Source organism: Lepidochelys kempii, chromosome 9, assembly GCF_965140265.1.
Source record: "Lepidochelys kempii isolate rLepKem1 chromosome 9, rLepKem1.hap2, whole genome shotgun sequence".
Classification (NCBI taxonomy): domain Eukaryota; kingdom Metazoa; phylum Chordata; order Testudines; family Cheloniidae; genus Lepidochelys; species Lepidochelys kempii.
Genome location: NC_133264.1, coordinates 48,117,350 through 48,135,431, shown reverse-complemented (window position 1 = coordinate 48,135,431; position 18,082 = coordinate 48,117,350). Strand labels below are relative to the sequence as shown.

Sequence of the window (18,082 nt, the reverse complement as noted above, 5' to 3'; positions counted from 1 at the left end):
TCCTGCTTTGAGCAGGGGGTTGGACTAGATGACCTTCTGGGGTCCCTTCCAACCCTGATATTCTATGATTCTATGATTCTAAACAGACTGAGTTAACTTAGACTCACTGTGGGGCAGGCATTTGATATCCACAAGAATGATCTGAGGTCTTTGCTGAATCTGCTCTAATTTTTCAACATGCTTTTTGAACAGTGGGCAAAAAAAATTGACACAGTATCACAGTAATGGCTTCACCCATGCTGTATACAGAGGTTATACTACCTCCCTACTCCTAATTGATATTCCCCTTCCCCTGGATCCAAGGATCACATTCACCCTCTTAGCCATCACATTCACTGAGAGCTCACGTTCTGTTGCTTTCCAACAGGACACCAAGTTATTTACGGAGTTATTGCTTTCCAGTATACAACCCGCACCCCCACCCCATCCTGTAAATGTGGCCTCGTTTCTTCCTAGATTCATGGTCTTGCATTTCGCTGTATTAAAACATACGATGGTTGTTTCTCCCCACTCCCCAGTTTACAAAGTGATCTTGATTTCTCTGGATGGCCTCATCATTATTTACCATATGACCCATCTTGGTGTCATCTGTAAACTTTAATATTTCCTTCTGAAACACCAATATTAAAGGGTGTTAGGCTGAAAATTAATCCCTCTAGAAACACTCCTAATCAATAATGATTCCTAATTAACAATTCCATATTTCATCAGTCAGATAGTTTTTAATCCCTTTTATATGTGCACCATACTGAGGTTCTTTTGTGCTAATCTCTTTAATCAGAATGTTGTGTGGTACTAACGGTCTTACAGAAATTTATCATATCAAAATACATTTCCTTTATCAGACAGGCTTGTGGTAATGAACAGAACAGGCATTATACAAACAGCAGGTTGTTATTAGAGCTCTTGCTGTTTATATATCTGCCAAAACATGCCTATATAAATTATTTTAAAAAAACAACAACCCAGATTTTGTAATTGGAGAACAGCACACCGTAATCTTTTCAGCCCTGGACACTGGAAATAAATTAGATGCATTTTGACTTCTGATGATACACCTAGTTGTATTTATATGCTTATTTTTTTGTTTTTGTTTTTCTCCCTGACTGAACCCAGTTGCTTAATCCCAATAAGCATTATATCCATGAAAAGATATTTAAAATCCAAGAAAAAGAAAGGTACTGCAAGTAATATTCTCTCTATATACATTAAATACAAATGAATGTTGGTACAATACTACAGTCAGAGGCCCTTATGCTTACTGGGCATGCTCACTTGCTCCTGCTCTGACGCTCTCGCCTGAGTCTTTTGCTGTCGCCTCAGTCTTTTCCTCCAGACCCCTCTTTGCATAGAGAAGAGGGCGAGTGGAAAAAGGAGAACCAAGGCTAGTTCTGCAAACACCCTTTTCTGGAATACGCCAGGCTGACTGTTGCACATTACACTGGGATTAACGGCGTTGTCCTGCCTTTTGGGCGTTTACAGCGTGAGAAAGATGGAAGGATTGACAAACTCCGGAGAGCAGATTTCCTCCCTTCTTTTCCTTTAACATCACGCAGCCACCTCATTGTTTAAAGGCATCATTGTCTGGACTTGACCAGCTCCTTCTAAGCGAGAGGTAAATAGAGATTTCTTCCCCCTTTTCCCTTCTGGTATTTACTGATCTATTGCAAGATAACGCAGACATCCCAGCTGGTATACAGGCTCAGTTCATTCAAGTAACAACCTCCTGCCTCTGTTATTAACGCTCACTGCGCTTTACAAGGCCGGAGATTTGGAGGCTGTCGTTTGTTCAGACCAGATATGGATTCTCAAAGCGACTTCAATTGATCCGGTTCCATAAATATAGACAAAAATGGTAAATGGGTAAAGAGCAGAGTCCAGGACTGGTAACGCCGCTTTATGTATCATTAGGGAACAGCACTAAACTCATTTGCTGTGTGTCCAAGGTACTGAAATCTCTCTCGTCGTCATTCAGCAGCTCAGAGGGGCATGTGGGCTGCATTTACTCCCCCTTTTCACCTCTCCAGTTTAGCTCTGCGGCGTTCAGGGAGATCGAAGCCCTTTCATTTCTCTCCCAGGCTCCAGGATTTACTAACTCGCCCTTCAAAGAAATACGGCTCATTCCAGGAGACAGTTGCTGGTGGATAGCTCAGTGGTTTGAGCATTGGTCTGCTGAACCCAGGGTTGTAAATTCAATCCCTGAGGGGACCATTTGGGATCTGGGGCAAAAATTGGGGATTGGTCCTGCTTTGAGCAGGGGGTTGGACTAGATGACCTCCTGAGGTCCCTTCCAACCCTGGTATTCTATGATTCTATGATCACAAGGCAAGGAAATGTTCCTCCTAAATAAAGCTGGTGTGACGAATGGGTGCAGCTGGAGGAAGCTGCAGAGAATTTCACAGTAGGGCTCAGTTTATCAATCAACGTAGCGTTTTTAATTAGCAGGGTGGAAGAGTTCCCGAACAGTCCGTAAGATCTGATAGTTTTACTTTAATATGTTTTTGTTTGTTTTGCCACACACGGTATTTCTCTCGTCGGCAGAGACTATGGTTAAGCCACTTGATATTTTAATTCTGGGACAAAGATATATTTATATTTCAATGAGAAAGGCTGACACATTCAAAATAAAGACTCCTATGAATTGTAAGAAAAAGGAGGCTTTAAAGCACAGATGCTGATTTATTTTTTTTTGGCTGAGGAGCCAAATATCCAGTTTTCTTTCCGGGGGAGATTTAGAATATGCGACAAAAAGGCACATAGTGCTGCTGCTGAAACGGTGTAGCATAGATTTTTCTCACAGAATCAACTTTCCACAACAGATTTTTAACTTACAAAGTTTGGACTCTTCTTAAATCCATCTGAGTTTAGATAAATAAATGCCTACTTGCCCCCAACGTATGAGTAAAATTCCCTTCCATTACCACTATTTTAGAAACTTGAAATACTGTTAAGTCTAGTAATATATCTGCCTGCTTTTCCCCACAAGATACATTGATTGTAATATAAAGTCTGGGATTTTATGCAAATTACCAGTGTGAACATTCCTGTCATTTCAATTAAACTGTTGTTATGCAATAATTTGTATAGAGTCCCCATAACAGAATGCTCAAGATCTGTTTCTTTGGGGAGTATTTATCTGGTGGTTTTTTTATCTGGTCTCTCTTTCATTTGTTGGCTAGGTCATTTTAATGTAAAGTAATGGAAGAAAAAGTAAGTCACTACTTCTTAAAAAGAACAAAATTAAATGTATGATTATGTGATTAAAAAGATGACATTTAATATGGAACACATCACTGCAGCAAATACAGCATATATTTTATGAAGTATGTGAAGTAAAAAATTAGAGCTAAAGGCATAAGTTCCTTTAAAAAGTAATTAATCTATGCTTTTAAATTAATTATTTTCTATATTCCTATAATTAAACAAAACAGTTTGCCATTAAGCCTTCATGTTTGTTTTATTTTACTGGACAATATTTTTGTTGCTCTTGTTCAAACAAATTTTTCAATAGAAAAATCAGAGAAAGGCTCTTTACTAAACTATCATGCCACTCGCATTATTTCACCCTCCAGACACAATCTTTAATTTTTCAGAGTGGTAGCCATGTTAGTCTATCAGCAAAAACAATGAGGAGTACTTGTGACACCTTAGAGACTAACATTTACTTGGGCATAAGCTTTTGTGGGCTAAAACCCACTTCATCAGATGCATGGAGTGGAAAATACAGTAGGCAGGTATATATACACAGTACATGAAAAGACGGGGGAGTTGCCTTACCAAGTTGCGGGGGGGGTCGGTACTAACGAGACAATTCAGTTAAAGTGGAATTGGGCTATTCTCAACAGTGGAATACCAAGGAAGGGAAAAAATCACTTTTGTAGTGGTAATGAGGCCAATGTAATCAGGGTGGCCCATTTCAAACAGTTGGCAAGAAGGTGTGAGTGACAGTAGGGGGAAATATTAGCATGGGGAAATTAGTTTGTGGAGTGACCCATCCACTCCCAGTCTTTATTCAGGCCTAATTTCATGGTGTCCAGTTTGCAAGGGATATGTAGGAGAGTTACCATTTTTAGAAAACAGAACTTATTTTTTTACTCAGACGTAATCTCTCTTTTTCTTTTTTACGTGTAATCTCCGTGGCTCTAACACTGTATTTTCTATCCTAGTGCAACCCATTTGAAATAATTTAAAACCCTATTTTGTATATAATATGCAATATGGGCAAGATCTGTGCTAGGTGACCAGATGTCCCAATTTTATAGGGACAGTCCCAATTTTTGGGTCTCTTATATAGGCTCCTATTACCCCCACCCCATCCCGATTTTTCACATTTGCTGTCTGGTCACCCTAATGTGTGCTAGGTGCAGGAGTGGGTGTGAGGCACTCCATACCATGTAAGCCTAATAGACGGAGTTGGGGGTCAGCTGGCTGTGTGGCCATGCAGGGGTGCCTACACCATGGAGATGCCCTCTGGAATGGCCCACACAGGATTGGCATAGAAGGTCAGTTTGGGACAAACTGCAAATGGTCCATGGCAATCTGGGGAGGGGCTGTGGATCCACTTTTTCACAGGGTATTGGGACCACTGTATCTGTGTAACTGAGGTGGAGGGGCTGATGGGGTGTGAATTTTACCCTGTCGGTTGCATCTCTCTGCTTACATCAATTCTGTATCAGATGTTCTCAGTTTAGGATTAAGATGATATTTTTCCTACATGCAAACTCAGACTGGGATCTGGATTCCCCTTGGTTCACCACAGTAACTGAGCTCCACTACAGGAGTGGTGTGGGGACTGCAGAGGCCCCCATAAGACTTTTACTACCATTGGATGCATCTGGTGGCTGGCTTCTCTGCAGCTTGTACAGTAGGCCTGTGCAGTACCAGTTATGCTACAGTACATCTGGAGTTGCCGGAGGAGGCCACCGTACCGCTGTGCTCCCAGCTGTACAGTGTGCTCTTCTGCCGCACCTCCACCTTTGCCCTCACCATCGTTCTGGGGGCCCTGGTCTTTGAACGCACCTTCGACCAGGGTATAGACACATTCTACGAGCGTCTCAACCATGGGAAACTGTAGAAACACATCAAGCACAAGTATGAGAGACAAAAAAAGTGAAGTGAGAGCTGCAGGAGCCATGCAGGGGTGCCTGTACCCCTTGTGCAAACTCATCAGTTGCCTGATACCAGTTACCAAGAATGAAAATGGGCTTCTGACTGAAGAAATCTGAGCCAGAGTACATCACCAACTTCATCTGTGGCAGAAACCTTGATGGACTTTAGGATTTACTCCTGTTGTGTTAAAACTTTGTTAAACTAAACTCACTAACCCATAAAAAACAAAACAGACAAAACAAACAAAAAAACTCACACAGACTAATAGACCTTTAAACTGTAATAGACACTAAAATCATAATACAAGACTCAAAGCTGTTCCCTCTGGGAAGGCTGTGAGTTCCCTATTAGTTCTTTTTGTGTGGGTTCCCAGACTCAGTCAAACTCCTCCTAATGGGCTAGTCACACAATCCCATTCTGCCACGTGTCAGGGTGGCTACCATAGTCCATTCACCACAAACAGTCACACACCTTCATCCTGAGAGGGTGTCTGGGTGCACACTGTTTAGAAACCCCTTTTCCTCCTTCCCAGCAATCCTATAGTCACAGGTTCAGGCCAGAAGGGAGTGTTGTGATGATGTATGCTGACACCCTGGCCAGAGCAGTCATGTCAAATATGGGCTAAGTCTAGCCCTGCCCCCATGCCTTCATCTGGCCTGCAGTTCCCTCTGCACACAGAGGAACTGGGCTCATTGCATCTGTGGTGGTCTCAGGCTCTGAGGGAGGCGACTCTGATTTGCTGCATCAGGCAATAAACAAAAGCTAATCAGCGCACTCTAGCTCAAGCCTCCTGGCTAAGGCAGACAATAAACACAGTCTAGGCTGTGACTCTTTGGGCTGGGCAGAGCAATAAGCAGTCTTTAGCCTAAGGCTTCTGGCTAAGGCAGTGTAATGGGGTCAGCACCCACCTCTCATGAGCGCCCCTGTTTTAGCCACTACATACCTGCAATCACTCTATTTTTGAACAGGGTGGCTCTTACCTCTTACCTTTCTGGTTGGGTGGGAGCCTGTTTTTCTTTCAGTTCTTACAATGGGGTGGCACCTGCCTTTTGCAAGTGCCCCGCTGGCCAATGGTAGTTTGGCATGTCTTCAGCGACTTAGCCCAAGTCACACACACACACTGTCCCCCACTTCCCAGGTATATAGTCTCTAGTTCTTTCTCACAGCCCTGGTATGGGGTCATAGTACCAAGGCTCCCTCCCCAGGGGCACTGCTTTCTGTAGTAGTGCAACAGGGGCCCATCTGAGTACCCTCAGTTGGTGTCATTTCAGCAGTCCTCGCTGGACTCAGTCTTCAACCAGACCAGTAGAGTCCATCACGGTACCCGCACCTGCTCTGGTTAGGTTCTGGGCTCAGTCCCCTGGGCTCAGCCTGCCCACACTAACCTTTCCATAGTCCTGGTGATCTTCCAGCCAGACAGGCACCCCATCTTCAGCAGCCTTCTCTGGGCTCTGTCCCACCTGCAGTGAGCTGTCCGCAGTCCTGCTGCTCTTTCTACCAACCAGGCTCCCAGTTCTCCCTCTTCAATCTCCAGGCAGCACCTGACTGCTCTGCCTCTGCTGATTCCTTACATATGGCCCTTCTAGCCCCAACTGGTTGCTCCAACATCGCCTCTGATTGGCTGCTTCTCTGCAGCCACTCTAGGCTGCCTGAAGGACTTCTCTGCTCTTTTCTGGGGCAGGGTGAGGCAGGACCGATTGGCCTCCAGCGAGGGGGCGGGGGCGCCTCTGGACCTAGTCCATCCTGTCACAGGCAGGCAGTAAACACAGTCTAGGCTCTGACTCCCTGGGCAGGGCAGAACAATAAGGAATCGTTAGCATAGCCTCCTGGCTAAGGCAGACAGCAAACACAGTCTAGCGGCTTGCAGCCTTCTGGCTGGGACAAGTCACAAACAAGGCACAGGCCTTCTGGCCTAGGATGAGAAGGCTTCAGCAGAGGGTTGGGGGGACCCAGGCTATCCCTACTCTACTAGGTTCCAACCCAGATCCCTAAAAGTGCCAGGGGATCCCGCCACTGGGTCAGTGGGAATCCTGCTGAAACATGCTGAATCATATGGTGACAGTACAACCTGACTGATGTCTGGCTCCCCTGGGCTACTTTCTATCACAGTCCATTGGTGTGACTCCGTAGTCTGCAGGTCCTCAGCTTGCTCAGGGTAAGTGGTGGACAGCAGTCCCAACAGCTCTTCCCCACTCTTGGTCTCCTCTGGGGGCAGCTCAGAGTCTGGTCCAGAGTCCTGAGTCTGGTCCAGAGTCCTGCAGCAGGCTAGAGATGTCTGCCTCCTAGCCTGGCTCTGACCCAACTAAGCGCCTGTGCTTGCCTTGTTCCCAGCCTTTCTCCAGCCCTGCTCAGTTCCTGCCTCCGATTCTGATCCTTGGCTCTGACCCCTGGTTGCTGACTCCAGCTCTGTCCCTTGGCACTGTTCCCAGATGCTGACCCCAGTTCTGACCACTAGGCTTGACTGCCACTGCTCTGACCATCCATGCCCTGGTCCATGACAGTATCTCAAGAGGATGTTAAACACAGCTACTAAAGTTAGACATGTTTAAATCAGCAGGTCCAGGTAAACTGAATCTAAGAGTTTTAGAAGAGCTGGCTGAGGAGCACACTGGACTGTTAATGTTGATTTTCAATACATCTTGGAACAATGGGGACTCCAGAAAACTGGATGAAAGCTAATGGTGTGCCAATATTTAAAAGGGGTAAACAAGATGACTGGGGTAATTATAGGCCACTCTGTCTGACATAGATTCCAGGAAAGATAATGGAGCAGCTGTTAGGGGACTCAATTAATGGAGAATTAAAAGGAGGGTAACATAATTTAATGCAAGTCAGCATGAGTTTATGGAAAACAGATCCTGTCAGACTAATTTGATTTTTTTTATGAGGTTACAAATTTGGCTGATAAACCTAATAGTATTGGTGTAATATAGTTAGATTTCTGTAAGGCATTTGACTTGGTACCACACAACATTTTGATTAAAAAACTAGGATGCCATAAAATGAACATGGTACACATTACACAGATTAAAAGCTGGCTAACTGATAGGTCTCAAAATGTAATTGTAAATGGGGAATAATCATTGAGCGTATGTGTTTCCCATGGGGTATCGCAGAGATGGATTCTTGGACCTAGGATATTAAATATTTTTATCAATGTCTTAGAAGAAACATAAAATCATCATTGCAGATGACACAAAAATTGGGGGAGTGGTAAATACTGAAGAGGACAGGTCACTCATTCAGAGTGATCTGGATCACTTGGTACTCATTCAGAGTGATCTGGATCACTTGGTAAGCTGAGTGCAAGCAAATAATGTGTTTTAATATGGCTAAATGTAAATGTATACATTTAGGAACAAAGACTGCAGGCCATATGTACAGGATGGGGGACTCTATTCTGGGAAGCAATGACTGAAAAAGATTTGGGGGTTGTGGTGGATAATCAGCTGAACATGAACTCCCAGTGCAATGCGGTGCCCAAAAGGGGGACAACAATCCTTGGATGCATAAAGAGGTGAGTCTCAAGAAGGAGTAGAGGTTATTTTATCTCTATATTTGGCATTGGTGCAACAGCTTCTGGAGTACTGGGTCCTGTTTTGGTACCTTCAATTCAAGAAGGATGTTAAGTTGGAGAGGGTTCAGAGAAGAGCCACAAGAATGACTAAAGGTTTAGAAAACATACCTCCTAGTGATAGATGTGAGGAGCTCAATGTGTTTTGCTTTTCAAAGAGAAGGTTAAGGGGTGACTTACAGACTGTAATTAAGTAGGCTTGTATGCAATATTGCTGTAGGTGTGTTGGTCCCAGGATATTAGAGAGACACACAGAAAGTTCAAAAGCTTGTCTTTCTCACCAACAGAATTCAGTGCTTCCTGAGATACTAGCTCACCCACCTTGTCTTTATAAATAGGCCTGGCAGAATTCAATGTATTTATTTATTTTTGTAACTTCAAATGATTAACATCAATGTTTATTTTAAAGCTTTTTCATTTTTAACTATTTTGATTTTCTCAGTTGCATGAAATTAAGGTGTGTGTGTGTGGGGCGGGGGGATTATCTCTTGGTGTTAGAGTTAGTGCAGCACTGACAGCAGGGCTCCAGGGGCTCCCAGCACTGAAAGTAAGGCTGCAGATACTGAGGCACAAGGTGTGGGGAAGACTGTGGTTCTGGCCTGGTGGAGCAGAGACACCTGGCCAGGACTGCAAGGAGCAGGATGAGCCCCTGACTGCATGAGAGGACTCTCTGCTGCTGAATGGGTCATGCCCGGGGAAGAGCCCCACACTCCTGGCCAGCAGGGCCATCCGTAGAGATTGTGATGCCCTACGCAGCCCCCCTGCAGGGGGACTGGCCCCAGGCCTCTGCGGGGGGGGGGAGGGGGGAGGCGTACCAGGCCTCTGCTTGGGGGTGGGAAGGGGCTGCGCCCAAGGGCTTTGGAAGGCAGGAGCAGCCTGTGCAGGAAGTCAGCAGGGGTCGGGCTGGTGGCGGGAAGTGGAGCGACCCGGCCCCAGCCTGCTCCACTCTGGCTCCCAGGCTTGGGGGAACGGGGGGAACCACCCCCCAGCACTCACCAGTGGCACAGCTGGGAGTTGGCATAGCGGAGCGGCCTGGGGCTGGGTCACTCCACTTCCCACCGCCCAGTGAGTGCAGGGCGGGCCCGACCCCTGCTGCTGTCCCCTGGGACACATAGCTTACAGGATGGGGTTTGTGGGGGAAGGGGCGGAGTGGGGGCAGGGCTGGGGCAGAGCAGGGGTGGGAAGAGGATGGGTGGGGGCGGAGCAGGGGCAGGGGCTGGGGGAAAGTGGTGTGGCGGAGGCAGCTTTCCTGGGCCCTGCCGTCCAGGGGAATCGGACTGGCTGCTGGAGCTGGATGCAGCATGCAGCTGTGTAGGGCACCAGGAAATTTGGGGCAGTTTTGGTGCCCCAAATTTCCTGGTGCCCTACGCAGTTGCGTAGTTTCCATATGAGTAGGGCTGTCCCTTCTGGCCAGTGATTGAATAAAATGGGCCATGACAGTGGAGCTGCAAGGGCTCACTGGATTCCTGTGGATGCTAAGGGAGAGGGAGGCTGTGCTTGCTGACTATTGTAGGTGGATGTCTTTGTCTATTTCTGTGTGTCACGAGAAATCAACATTTACTGAAGACTAACCATTTATCAAATTCTGCCAGCCTTATCTGTAATACGTGCATGGGGAACAAATACTTATGAATGGGCTCTTCTATCTAGCAAAGAAAGATCTAACACAATCCAGTGGCTGGAAGTTGAAGGTAGATTAATTCAGATTAAAAATAAAGCATAAATGAACAGAGTTATTAACCACTGGAACAATTTACTAAGGGTTGTTGTGGATTATCCATCACTGAGTATATTTAAATCAAATTGGGTTTCTAAAAGATCTGCTGTAGGCATTATTATGGGGAAGTTCTCTGGCCTGTGTTGTTCAGGAGGTCATACTAGATGGCCACAATGGTCTGTCTCTTCAGGCCTTGGAATCTGTGATTTTAAAAGACATGCTGTAGTGCCAACATGAGTTATTGGTTTGATATGTTTACTTATAAAATAGAAATAAATGTTTCCTACACGGAAGGAATCACTGGTTGGAATTCTCTGGCCTGTGTCATGCAGGAAATCAGATTCAATAGAAATCATAATGGTCTCTTCAAGGCCTTGAAAATCTGTTAATATATTAATTTTCTTGTTTATAGAGTAAATGTAGCAATTCAACCATGTTGGATGAAAAATGAGGCGTCCAGGTGAGGTTGAATAGAACAATGTGCAAATGTTCACTTTAGGCAGCCTGAATATATGTTTGATATCTCTGTCATTTCATAACAGTAGCAAAATCCACTTGTTCTCCTCTACACTGCCAAGGAGTGGATAGCTTCTTTTCATAATATTTCTTCGTCTTTTTTTCCAACTGAAGTTCCTTTGGAAAACAAATTGATAGTCAACAGTTTTTGGAAATAATAATATGCAAAAAGAGCTTCAGAGAATTTGAAAATTTACTGTAGTACTTTTTACACTTTTCTGGTCCACCAGGTGCTTAGTTCACTGAGGTGCTCAGTGATGCCATCTGTCTATCTCTGGGTTGCTTCACTTTGAATTGATAAAAATCGCTCTAGTCTTCTCTAACCCAAATTTCATTTTTGGTCTGTATTTCTCTTTGCCCCTTAGCACTTGGTAAAGAATAAAAACCATTAATGATTACAGAATGACTAACTGACCTGAAGGGTCCAAAGAGGAAATTATTCTCAGTGTAATGAGAATTGTTATTAATTTGCATGTCTCTTTTTAAGAAGCAATGTAATAATAGGCATCATTTTCAAAAGTGAGTGCCTAAAGTTAGGCCCTAAAGTTATATTTAGGCACTTAAATAAAAATGACCTGGTTTTCAAAGATACTGAGCAACTTCCATTATGAAATAAAAATAGAGAGAATTCATGGAGGACAAGAGCAACTTGGTTAGGTTCATGCCAATAATTTCTAAATGGTCAAAAGACTGCAATGCAAATGAATTTTACAATATTGGTTGAATAAAAATAACTTTTTTTTTTTTTAAGACCAGACCTAGTTCTCTGAGGAAATGGATACTTCTTCCAAACAATGTCCAGTCAAAAAACGAGTGAAAATCCATCCCAACACAGTGACAGTGAAATATACATCCCATTATCCCCAACCTGGAGAAGAGGACTCTGATGAAACCAGTGAAGATATCGGTAGCTTTATGGAGGACAATCCAAAGAAAAGATTGCTGAGTGACAGAAAAAGGAAAGGAAGAGCCTTCTTTGGGACTATGGATATCCAACCTCAGCCAGCCCAAGAGACGAAAGCCAATGAGACTGGACAACACCAGAATTTTACAGAAGGAAGCATATTTCAGTCCAGAAAGACTTGGATAGTGCTGTTTGCCTCTGCCTTGACTCATGGCTGTGTTGCTCTGATAACTAGACTTGTTTCTGATCGTTCCAAAGTGCCATCTCTAGAACTAATTTTCATTCGTTCAGTCATACAGGTGTTGTCTGTTGTTGTTGTGTGTTACTACCACGAGGACCCCTTTGGACCAAAAGGATACAGACTGCAGCTCTTCTTCTATGGTGTCTGCAATGTTATCTCCATTACCTGTGCTTACACCTCCTTCTCTATAGTACCCCCAACCAATGGGACCATTATGTGGAGAGCAACCACCACTGTCTTTAGTGCCATTTTGGCTTTTTTACTAATAGATGAACGAATGGCTTATATAGACATAATGACAGTAGTTAGTAGTGTCTTTGGTGTTTGCCTGGTCATGTTCCCCAACATTGTTAATGAAGAAAACTCTTTGCTCAGTGTCTGGAAAGAAGCCTTTGGCTACACCATGACAGTTATGGCAGGCTTAACTACAGCTCTTTCCATGATAGTCTACAAGTCAATCAAAGATAGGGTCAGTATGTGGACTGCACTGTTTACTTTTGGTTGGACTGGAACTGTGTGGGGAGCCTCCACCATGTTTTTTCTTCAAGAACCAATTATCCCACTTGATGGAGAAACCTGGAGCTATCTCATTGCCATCTGCATATGTTCGACTGTGGCTTTCCTGGGTGTCTATTATGCCTTGAATAAATTTCACCCAGCTCTGGTCAGCACAGTGCAACATTTAGAGATTGTGATAGCCATGATTCTGCAGCTCGCAGTGCTACGCATCTTTCCCGGCATTTATGACCTCATTGGAGGGGCCATTATTATGATCACTGTTGTTTTCCTTGCATGTTATAAGCTGTCCTGGAAGAATTTAGGAAGGCAAGATTATCAGGAGATACTGGATTCTTCCATTAAATGAGTGTCAGTTTGTTTTAGTCTTTATTGTAACAGTTTCTGCACCACCATGTCAATATTAATGTTCATTTACCAATGTCCTTTGTCTAGTAGAGTGGACAGAGTACTAACTTTCTTGTTCAGAAATGGGCCAGATTCATACGTGACCTAATGATGTTGAAATCAGTAGAGTTGCACCAGAGTTGTCCCAATGTGTTAAATAATTTTAAATATTTCATTATGTGAACTTAGCTTTACTCTCAGCTGGTATGCAGTAGCTGCTAAGATTAGATATAGAGAATTCTGTCATAGGAGTCTTTCTGTCATAGTCCTCCTTGTATAACATAATATTGAGACAGAAGGATTCACTATTGTTAGTCATTCTGGGCATTGCAGTTGTAGAATATTTTATGGCAACAAGAAAGTCATATGTTGACATTCACCATTGAAGGAGGAAATTCATGTTCCACAGTAACAGTATACATCACTTGGTTGAAGCATGTAATATTTTATAAGTAAGAATTTTAACATGTATATGGTTATAATTCTTTAAATATCTGCTGGGAGAAGAGTAATAAATAAAGTGATGTTCTTTGTGTTCTAACAGTAAAGGTGCTGTCAGAATCTCCATAATAATCCTTGACTTGGTCCTAAAACTCCCTGTTAGCTGAATGCTGGAACACATGAAACTAGAAAAAGATATTCACGGGCAAAAATGAAAAGAAAGATGTGAGGCTATTTTGGAATTGTCAGAGTGAAATGCACTTAGAAGCTAGTTTCAGATGTTTCTAACTCAGAAATGTTTCTAGCCATGACTATTATTGCCTCACTTTAATAAGCAGAAAATCCACCTAGCTATCCGTCCCTCTATTGACTCACACCTTCTCCTTGAATCTTCGGTTTCTTCCCTTGTGCATGCCCACGGTAGCCCCAGGCAATGTGCCTCCCTCAGACAGGACACCTCTGTCCATGCCTCTTACCCAAGTCTGGAGCAGAGACCTACTCCTAAACACAGATTTGCCTTCTGTGTCCCTAGAGGCTGAAGAAATTCACTCATGTCTGGGTTGCATGGTATGAAACACCCTCCTTCCCTGACAGTAGTTTCTGGGGAAAATAGATTTGTTAAAAATAAACAGAGCGAGACAGAGAATCAGATTAAATTAAAAGCAGCAGTTTGCATCACATGCCTTATCTGGGTAATTTCCCAAACCCAGAGAGGCAGGCTCTGGTTGCTTAGCTACAGAATAAAAAGGAAGCTCTCACAGGTATAAAGAGCAAGCCCAGTCGCTGACCTCCCTGGCCAGAATGACACCTTGCTGCTCTGCCCAGAGAGTTCTTTCCTATCCCACTGCCTTGCATACGCTCATTATGTTCCCTCCCACTTCAGTCCAAGGCAGCTCTCCTTGTTTTCCAAACCAATTTTCTCAAGACATCCACACACAGTAAAGCTTGGTGAACAAATGCATGATCCATCCTGCCAGAGATGGCCAGCAGAGGAGATATATTTAAACAATGAGTAATGCAGCCTCTCTCATGCCAAATTCAAGTATAGCCTTCCACAGATCACTGAGTGCGGTTGTATCTAGTCTATCCAGGCCTCTGTTTAAAACCTTTTATCTCTGTTTTTCCTTGCCATGAAATATAAATCATTGGCAGGTCTTCTGTCACACACTTGTTAAGGTAAAAGTTGGTATGGCTTTTTTAATGTGTGGTCTCGAAATAAATATTTAGGTGCCAAAATGTTACCCAAGTATGAAAATTTGCCAGTAATGATTACTTGTGTTTTTTGCCAAACTGTGCTAAAATTGAAAGTTGAAGTGAATGGTTCCAAACCTATTTTCAGTCTGCTGAGCTAGCAGCAATCCAGGCATTTTAAAGGCTTATTTCTGCTCTTATTGAAGCTAATAACGAAGTTTACATTGGCTTCACTTGCTGTAAGATGATAATGATAGAACTGTATTGATTTACACAAGTTGATGATATCATTCACATCACATGCACAGTGCTTGCAATCATCTAACAGAGCAATGGTCCAGATCTTAGGGTTTACTTGTTCACTGCTAAATTAATAAATACAAAAATAGTATTATAAAATATAAGGTGGAGCTGACAGTTGTGCCTGCAATTAATCTAGGGCCCAAAGTGCACCCTAGATTTAGGGTTCAGGTTCTTTATTCATGCAGCTACTTCTAGTTAATTAAGATGATGAAACTGGTGAAGCATACACAAAATCTTTAAGATCTTTAGTTAATACAGACAAATATAATTGAAATAATGAAAAATCAATATACATAAGAATAAAATAAGTACAATAAAGTGGTTTTGTGCATTGATCATGCTTCCAATCTTACAGTGTGCATAGTTGCAACCTTATGGAGACCATTAGAAACAAAGAGAGAAGAAAAGGTAAATGGAGATCACGCAACGAGGAAGGCGCTGGGACATGCTTCCTACCCTATTGTTCCATGTTATCATCCCAGTGTCCCAGCTAGGGATGGGGTTGACAAAATTTTCTACACTTTTTCCTGTTCCATCCATGTACATCTGGGACCATATATGATCAAGTCAATTCTCAGCCCATATTAATATTTAGTATTCCAGGAGACCAATTTTAGGGTTCCAGTTGTTCATATTTGGCGTTCCAGTTAATCATAATTACATTTCCAGCAGTTAACCCAACCATTTGCATCAGTCCCTTTCCCAATAGTTTTGATATGTCAATGCAGTTAGCTCTTACCACAAAAAGCCCTTGAGACACGACTATCTGTTTGTTTGGGGTGTATCTGTTTATCACCAAATTCATTGGTAAACTATCACAACATGCTTATTGATAGATTCTGTAACATCAGGTCAAGCATTCCATAATCTTTGGTCAATTATGTAATACTCATACTATGTTACACCAACTGTCAACTTCTAAACCTCATCTAAGTCATAGAAATGTAATGCTTAAGAGCTATAGCCAAGCCAGGGGTGCTGGAACAATTTTTATACTAGGGATGCTGAGAGTCATGGAACCAAACTGTAAATCACTGTAAACTGTAAACCAAACGGAAACCACTTCAAGCTAGGTGGAGTGGCAGCACCCCTAGTTCCACCACCTATGGCCAAGCCTACTTTTAATAGGGATATTTTGGTTCTTCTACTTCCTGTTACAGCTGCAATAACTTTCATTATTATTTCTATAAGGATGCTTAGCAGATAGCTTATATTTACCCTAAACTATAAACCCTCCAAAGTCAGGACAGTGATCAATGGTCAACATAGTGATGTCTTTAGTTAAATCTAACATATTTCATTATAAGACTTAGTTTACAGTTTTTTCAAAATCTATTTGGGCTGAATTTTTTCCATGCTGAGTCTCTGTTTGAGAATAATTGTTTTGTGAAAGTTTCAGCAAAAATGGTTCATCCATTTCAGAGAATGAGTTAGGATGAAAATAGGTGGGGTTTTTGCTCATGTTAAATAACTTCTACAATCATTTCTCTGAGAAGCTCTATGCCCTTGAAATTTTGCAGAATGGTAGCCCTGGGATCAGGGAGTTGCTGTTTCTGTGAAAATTCACCCAAATTGGCTGAGTTATAAGCAGAGCTGGTTGGAAACCGAATATTTGTTCCATGGGAAATTTTCACATTTTAAAATTAGGTGAGGTCCAAATTAGAATAAAATGTCAAACATTTCTGTGAAATAAAAATGTTATAAAAGGTTTGTTTGGGTTTTTTCTTTCTCTTTTTTTAAACACAAACAAAATAATTTGTGACTTTGATCCAGAACAAGAAGTCCTAGAGTTCCCACCATGGATGATGAGCAAGAAGAGGAGAATATAATCATTAAAGTGGGGGAGGAATTAAAAGCAGGGGGACCATCTCCCAGTTGATACTAGTACTTTTATATGAGTTTCAGCCTTCAGCAAATCTGGATCTCATAAGAGAACAGTGGCAAGACTAACCCTTTCACATAACCAACTAATTTTGTAAAAAGAAAAGGAGTACTTTTGACACCTTAGAGACTAACAAATTTATTAGAGCATAAGCTTTCGTGAGCTACAGCTCACTTCATTGGATGCAATTAATTTTGGTACCAACTAATTTTGGTATGTCCTCCAGATGGTGGAATGGCTGGACACATAGGGGCCCTTTGCCCAGGAAATGTAGCCCAGCAGGCCAAGTTAGAGCAGTGTAATTTGCATAGTGTTCTGGCAGGAGTCACCAGAGTGCACTGTTACACATAGAAAAAGAATTTGTAAGACTCAGTGTTTGAGCAGTACAGTCTTTGAGAAAATGTATTGTTAGTTTTTTGATTCAGGTTCTCTCAGGGGAGCTTCTACTAAGGCAGGAGAAAAGGAGTACTTGTGGCACCTTAGAGACTAACAAATTTATTTGAGCATAAGCTTTCGTGAGCTACAGCTCACTTCATTGTATGCATTCAGTGGAAAATACAGTGGGGAGATTTAGATACACAGAGAACACGAAACAATGGGTGTTACCATACACACTGTAACGAGAGTGATCAGGTAAGGTGAGCTATTACCTGCCGGAGAGCCGGGGGGGAAAAACCTTTTGTAGTGATAATCAAGGTGGGCCATTTCAGCAGTTGATGAGAATATCTGAGGAACAGCAGGGGGGAATATTGTGTGGAATGTTGGTGTAGAGGGCTTCTACATCCATAGTGGCTAGGATGGTGTTTTCCCCATGTTTATTTCCCTCCCCTCCCCCCGGCGCTGTGCTCAGACGTTTTTGTCAACTGCTGGAAATGGCCCACCTTGATTATCACTACAAAAGGTTTTTTCCATCGTTGTGTGGAATGTTGCCCTCTACACCAACATTCCACACAAAGATGGACTACAAGCTATCAGGAACAGTATCCCCGATAATGTCACGGTAAACCTGTGTGGCTGAACTTTATGACTTTGTCCTCACCCATAAATATTTCATATTTGGGGACAATGTATACCTTCAAATCAGCGGGACTGCTATGGGTACCCTCATGGCCCCACAGTATGGCAACATTTTTATGACTGACTTAAACAACACTTCCTCAGCTCTTGTCCCCTAATGCCCCTACTCTACTTGTGCTACATTGATGACATCTTCATCATCTGGACTCATGGAAAAGAAGCCCTTGAGGAATTCCACCATGATTTCAACAATTTCCATCCCACCATCAACCTCAGCCTGGACC

The 18,082-nt window shown here is 42.9% G+C and overlaps 2 protein-coding genes across 5 annotated transcripts in view; one reads left to right on the top strand and one right to left on the bottom strand.

The window, feature by feature from the left end:
• The first annotated feature begins 1,300 nt into the window (after window positions 1–1,300).
• On the top strand, window positions 1,301–16,578 carry SLC35G2 (solute carrier family 35 member G2). 4 transcript variants are annotated; one of them, XM_073360210.1, is made up of 3 exons: window positions 1,301–1,615; window positions 3,180–3,210; window positions 11,668–16,578. In XM_073360210.1, the coding sequence occupies exon 3, from the start codon at window positions 11,691–11,693 to the stop codon at window positions 12,924–12,926; it is 1,236 nt and encodes a 411-aa protein (XP_073216311.1). In that variant the 5' UTR covers window positions 1,301–1,615; window positions 3,180–3,210; window positions 11,668–11,690; the 3' UTR covers window positions 12,927–16,578. The 4 variants fall into 4 exon arrangements, with proteins under 4 accessions (XP_073216311.1, XP_073216314.1, XP_073216310.1 ...); XM_073360213.1 differs by lacking the exon at window positions 3,180–3,210 and having other exon boundaries at window positions 11,673–16,578; XM_073360209.1 differs by lacking the exon at window positions 3,180–3,210.
• Window positions 3,472–18,082, bottom strand: part of LOC140917414 (uncharacterized) — a 51,908-nt gene continuing 37,297 nt past the window's right edge. The window contains exon 5 of the mRNA XM_073360214.1: window positions 3,472–5,068. Within this exon, the coding sequence (XP_073216315.1) occupies window positions 4,751–5,068 (318 nt within the window). The 3' untranslated portion in view covers window positions 3,472–4,750. The remainder of the gene's footprint in view (window positions 5,069–18,082) is intronic.

Excerpts from the sequence above, each read along its gene's own strand:
- SLC35G2 (XM_073360213.1), top strand. The coding sequence starts at position 11,691 with ATGGATACTTCTTCCAAACAATGTCCAGTCAAAAAACGAGTGAAAATC.